Source organism: Arachis duranensis, chromosome 2, assembly GCF_000817695.3.
Source record: "Arachis duranensis cultivar V14167 chromosome 2, aradu.V14167.gnm2.J7QH, whole genome shotgun sequence".
In the NCBI taxonomy this organism is placed as follows: Eukaryota; Viridiplantae; Streptophyta; class Magnoliopsida; order Fabales; family Fabaceae; genus Arachis; species Arachis duranensis.
In genome coordinates this window covers 72,418,300-72,424,164 of record NC_029773.3, presented here as the reverse complement: position 1 = coordinate 72,424,164, position 5,865 = coordinate 72,418,300, and the positions used below count along the sequence as shown (strand labels likewise).

At 33.8% G+C, this 5,865-nt stretch overlaps 1 protein-coding gene across 3 annotated transcripts; it reads left to right on the top strand.

Annotated features, from left to right (window-relative positions):
• Positions 1–1,381: 1,381 nt before the first annotated feature.
• LOC107474859 (molybdopterin synthase sulfur carrier subunit) lies at positions 1,382–4,715 on the top strand. 3 transcript variants are annotated; one of them, XM_052256933.1, is made up of 3 exons: positions 1,383–1,599; positions 1,722–1,803; positions 4,180–4,715. In XM_052256933.1, the coding sequence occupies exon 3, from the start codon at positions 4,209–4,211 to the stop codon at positions 4,485–4,487; it is 279 nt and encodes a 92-aa protein (XP_052112893.1). In that variant the 5' UTR covers positions 1,383–1,599; positions 1,722–1,803; positions 4,180–4,208; the 3' UTR covers positions 4,488–4,715. The 3 variants fall into 3 exon arrangements, with proteins under 3 accessions (XP_052112890.1, XP_052112893.1, XP_052112892.1); XM_052256930.1 differs by lacking the exon at positions 1,722–1,803 and having other exon boundaries at positions 1,382–1,599; XM_052256932.1 differs by lacking the exon at positions 1,722–1,803 and having other exon boundaries at positions 1,386–1,599; positions 4,197–4,715.
• The last annotated feature ends 1,150 nt before the right edge of the window (positions 4,716–5,865 follow it).

Sequence of the window (5,865 nt, the reverse complement as noted above, 5' to 3'; positions counted from 1 at the left end):
ATGCTCTGTTCATTTATTTTATACGTAATGCTATATGTAATCTTATAACTAGTTTCAAGGTGTTTTTTCCCTATGCACATACTGCATTTCTAACATTGTGTACATGATTTTCTTTTGAGTAGTGCTACATGATGTGAATGCCTTGTGATAAAAAAAATATATTATTAAAAAGCTGGCAGAAATCATCAGAGGAGGTGAAAATTACTACAAATTGAATTTGTTATTTTATTAATTGTGTGTTGGTACATGATATTGGAAAAATTTCAAGTATACTGAAGAATACCGGTGTTCCAGTTATTTTAACCGTTGGTTTATATATATCTTTTATAATTCAGATCAACGATTAAAACAACTGAAATACCGATATTTCTGGTATACTTGAAACTCTTCCCATGATCTGCATGTTGGTTAAAATAGCTTGGGACAATTTTTTAGTACACTAGATATGATTAGGAGTTTAGGACATGTATTTTGTTTTTTTTTTAATTACTGACTAGAACCGAAAAACTAAATCAAACCAATCCAATTCTAATTAGTTTGGTTTGTTTGGCCTTACAAAAATCACCAAACCAAACTGAACATTTTATATATAATTGGATTGCATAATTTTTCTTCAAATGATCAAACCAAACCTGCAAATCAAATGTTTGTGAGTCCGGATACAAAAACATTAACAGCCCACGTCTCAACCCATGCTGCTTGCATATTGTTTGTTGATGTGATAAAGACCCATAGCGAGGATGTATATGGGTTGGGGCAGATTTAAATAGACCTGAATCTGACACTAAATTTTATTGGGCCTAATTTAATAATTTGAATCTGACCTTAAATGAATCCCCAAAAATATAGGTTAAATCAGATCAATTCTATGGATAATTAGTATATAAAATTTTTTAAAATTTTATATAATAAAATAATAAAATTTAACAAATATTGTATAACATTTATACTAAAATAAATTATATTATATTAAATAAAAAACAATACTATAAATAAAAAAATATTAATGAAAATATAAGAATATAACATTTTGTTATCCATTTTAACATAAAATATATATTTTAACTATAAAACAAAACTTCAGGCCAAACCAAGTCTGCCAAAATTTGATCCAAAACCGATCTGAAAATAAAGTCGGATAAAAATTGTCAAATTTGATATGAACAAATATGCTTCGGCTTTGGGTTCAAGCATAAAGAGTTTCGAACTTCACTAATTTACTTAACCAAGTTCGCTTAACCAAATTTTGGGAGGTTTGAATTTTAGTTCATGTATCCGCTATTAATTAGTAAAAAAATTTTAAAATAAAGTTTTGATATGCATTGAAGTTTTTGATCTGTCGAGTTAAGTAATATTATTAACAAAAAAAAAAAACTTTGAGGCCTGTACGGGTGTTTAACTCTATCCAAATAAGGCCTGCTGCCTGAAAGGAAAGAGTCCCACTATTTCTCTCTTTCTGACCGGGAAAAAAAATAATCGTCGTCTCTTCCACTGACCACTGCTCCGCTATCTCACCGGAGTTCTCGTCTCTCATCCATCTCTCAGCCGTGTTCCGTGACGAGCTGAGTCTTCACGCCACCGCCTCCGGTTCGCTGCAAGGTGTGCACTGCTTTTACTTTTATTTATTTATTTATTTATTATTATTATTATGCTACAAATGTATTGTTAACAGAATAGTTATTTATTTTAAATTCATTTGATCCTTTATCTCAATTATCTAGGTTTATTGATGCTGAGCGGGTGAATTCTACCCTTGTTGCTACTTGCGTTGAACAGTGATTTTTGCAATCGATGACTGTTGTTGTTAGTTGTTTTGGATTAATTAGCAAGCAGTTTTTGTTCATGTTAATGATAGTTGAGTTGATTCAGGTTAACCGTGTCTCCTATGTTCTGTTTTATTGTCACTGGCCTCTTCATGGATCCATATAACTATTTCCTTTTGATTAACTAGTAAAGAGGATTAATGAGTTCATTGATGGAAAGAGGGATTAGAATGGTAAATGTTTATAATATAGAGGAATGGTAAGTGTTTATAATATTTTGTATGACCATGCTCTATATAACTTCTCCTTAACACAAATTTTGGGACACGGTGTAAAATTAGTATTTGGCCATGGTATTGTTACAAGATTTTCTACATAAATTTTGTTCTGCGTGGAAGGGCCAGAAAATTTTTGCTTGGAAATTATTGTTTCATTCTTGACAAAGATAGCAATGGAATCACTTAGCACTAGGGAATTTGAAGTTTTGTGCTTTTGGCTATGCCATTCACAGGTTTGAGGTGGTTTAAATTATATGAATTTCGGCTAGTAAAGCTTCCAGTGAGGGATATTTTACTACAGTAATATTCATCTAGTTCGTTCTTCATATGTCCGAGCTTATCCTGTTGATTTGCTTTGTCGTCCTTCTATAAATGTAGCACAACGTTGCCAAACATATGTGATTACTATTGGCGACTTTCGCAATCTAATACTATTGCCATTACTTGTTTAGTCTCTGGAACAAGTTTGGCATATTGCCTTTGAATTGTAGAGATTTTATTATTTAGGCTTAAGCCACTTAAGCTTAATTAAGTCCCACTGCACCTCTCCCTTTTAAATAGAGTTTGGATTATAGTTATCTGAGCTTGTTGGATTATAAACAAACCAGTGTTTTAAAACAGCAGCCATGGTGAATGGCATGGCTGGTTTTGGCCCCGCCCGCCATATGGGGGTCGCTGCATTGTGGGAATCACAGCAGCTACAATTGTGGCAATACCATGGTAGTCCACAACCTGAATGGAGAAAACGGCGGGTTTGTTGGAAATTTCTCCCTCACCAACCCCAAATCTCTCTCTCTCTCTCTCTCTCTCTCTCTCTCTGCTGGTGGTGGCGCCAACGCATCATCATCGCTGCTGCGGGTTAGCCCTCCTCCCCAGGTGGTTTCCTTTTCCAGCTCTTCTTTCACTCTCTTTTCGAGACTCTGTTCCATTCCTAAGAAGGTAAGATCTTCCATTCCCTCTCTTAGTCTGAAGTTCTGAACCTCACTTTTTATATCCTTTATTTTGATTTACAATTTTACATAAGTAACTACTCACTATGTATACTTCAAGACAACTAACAGCCCCTTCAAGACAATGTCTTTGGTGTTTCTTTTGTGTTTTTTAGTATTTGGCTATGTCATGGTTGACATTTAAATTCTCTGTCTTTGTCTTTGGCGTGTTAAGACTTAATGTTGTGTCTATTTGCTGCTGAATTTACTGAAAAAGTTGCTTTACTTAGATTTTATAATCTATTACATGTGCAGTTTCTCTGCATGTTAGTTTTTTTAATATACATTTTGTTTTTTAGTCCATTTGCCATAATACTATGGTGGATTTTGGCTCTTTGCCATGAGCCACCATCCGCAATAAAAAACTATGAAACAAACTGATTCTTTTTAATTTGCAAATTAGTTTAGGACATTGAGATTGATCTTGATGCTCATGAAGTTTATTAGATATCTTAATTGTTCATGTTACATTTTTATTTCCTACTCATCTGATTGGTGATTAGTAATGTTGGACTGTTATGTTTGACCCTCTAATCCCACATAATTTAACTATCTTTACTATCTATATAGACATGGACAAGGAGCACGAAAACATAGAGAGGCCTGTAGGAGGATAAAATTACACGAGAGTAGGTCAATATGTTAGAGAATTTTATAGTCTTTGGTCTGATCCTATATAGGACGGACTGCCTTTCAGCCTCTCTTGTGTGCTTAAAATGAAGAAATAGAACTTCCATAGTATATTTAGAATCTTACGTTGATTTTGATCTTTATGCAATATGTTTTTCTCTACAAATTTATTATCTTCTCAATCCGCAGGAGATAGTTGCCCATCATATGGCTCACCAACTTCATTTGCCTCTATGGGAGGAGATCATAACTTGTTCGTTTTTCCCATTCATCTCATTCCGAGTGACTTGAATACAAACCTAAAATTATGATTTGCATAAGTTCCACTTTTGCTTACAATTTTATATCACCATTCTCAAATCCATTTCTAGATGTGTTTTGTGGGCAAAATTAGACTCAAAAGTTAAAATTATGAAACCTATGTATATGGTATTTTGGATCCTATATAATTATTCCTTGTTTGAATTACCACAAAATCACTTGTATGAATTCACCTACATGTACTGATTTTGTCTCCAGTTGCTGCTTGTTTGAAGGAAGCGGATACGATGAATGGAGACACCAAGAAAGAATCTTCCTTGGTGAAGATAAAAGTATTGTTTTTTGCAAGAGCACGAGACATTACTGGCTTGAGTGAGATGCTACTTGAGGTTTCATCTGGAAGCACCACTCAAGACTGTTTGAAGAAACTTCTTGTAGTGTTTCCGAGCTTGGAAGAGATTCAAGGGTGCATGGTTTTGGCGCTGAACGAGGAGTATGCAGCAGACACAACAGTTGTTCAAGACAAAGATGAGTTGGCCATAATACCTCCAATTAGTGGTGGTTGAGGTGAAACAAACATCTTTATTTGTTGCAGCAGGGTATTTTTTCTACTCTTAAAAACATAATTTCAATATTAATAAATGCATAAGCTTGTATATTATCAAAGCATTTTAAGCAATGTCTTCAGCCTCTTGAGAAATTAAAGTCTATGAAATTAGTTATCCTACCATCAATCCACCATGTATATTGAAAATGATTGTATAATGAGATTTATTTTAAACTTTTATCGGCTAGATCTTGTCAATTTAAACATTCAATCCATACGCAATTGAGGCTTGGTCATAGAGGATATGTTGGCCTCTCATCCAGAGTGGAATTAGAAACCGATGGTGATAGTGGAGAGTGAGTGTAGTGTAAGATTAGAAGGAGAAAAAAACAAACCAACCATTCGGTCAAATGCTATATATCTCATTGAAGGTCAGGCTTCAATCTACAATTATAGGTTGTTTGCGCTGGCTATAAGTAAGAGCAAGTTCTTGAGAGCAGTTGCAGTCTTTCAGAGTTACAGACTCAGATGTGACAAGCTCACTTGTGTTTTAGGGGTATCAGCAGTGTGATATATTGCACTTCTGATTTGATGGATGTTCCTTGCTATAAATACCTGTCATTTGCAGGGTGTGGACCTTGAACGAAAAACATGGAGGATCATGAAAGATAGATAAGATGTATGTGATAATATGGTGATGCTTTATTTAAAAGTACTAATTAATAAGTAAACATTGATGGAATTTCGAGTTTTTTACTAACGGAAAAGTTCTACATCCATGTAAAAGTTACATGGATGGTATTCAAGTACTTTTCACACCATGCGTTTTTTTTTCATTCACACACTCGTTTGTTTTACACGTGTCTCATTTAACGTATATAACGTAATTCTTCTTTTGTGTGATCAACCTTTCTCAACATAAACCTTTCCATATAACGTAATCCAAGTACCTTCTTTTTCTTTTTCTTTGTTCTTGTTCTTCTTCCTATTCTTCCTCTTCTTCAATCTACTTAAATTCATTGTTTTCCTCTATTCGCGTTTTTCTTCTCTACATTATGGATTTGGATTGACTTCAACATAATTAGTTTCGTCGTTCATCTTCTTCTTCGTTTTCTTCTTCGATTTGCACTTCTGAATTGAAACAATGAATGAATTAACTTCAAATCAGTTGAATGAGTGAGATTTGGATAATTCTTCCGAAACGCATCAATTTGATGAGGTTTGGATTATTGAATTTTGAATCAAATTCAATGGAATGAAATTGCTAATTTTATTTGAAGTGAATTGAATGGACTGAGGTGATTTATATCTGAATTGAATTGAATTGAATTGATAATATCTAACTGTGAGTAACTGTGAGTGTGAGTAACTGTGAATAACTTTTTGGTTTGGTAAGT

Excerpts from the sequence above, each read along its gene's own strand:
- LOC107474859 (XM_052256930.1), top strand. The coding sequence starts at position 4,209 with ATGAATGGAGACACCAAGAAAGAATCTTCCTTGGTGAAGATAAAAGTA.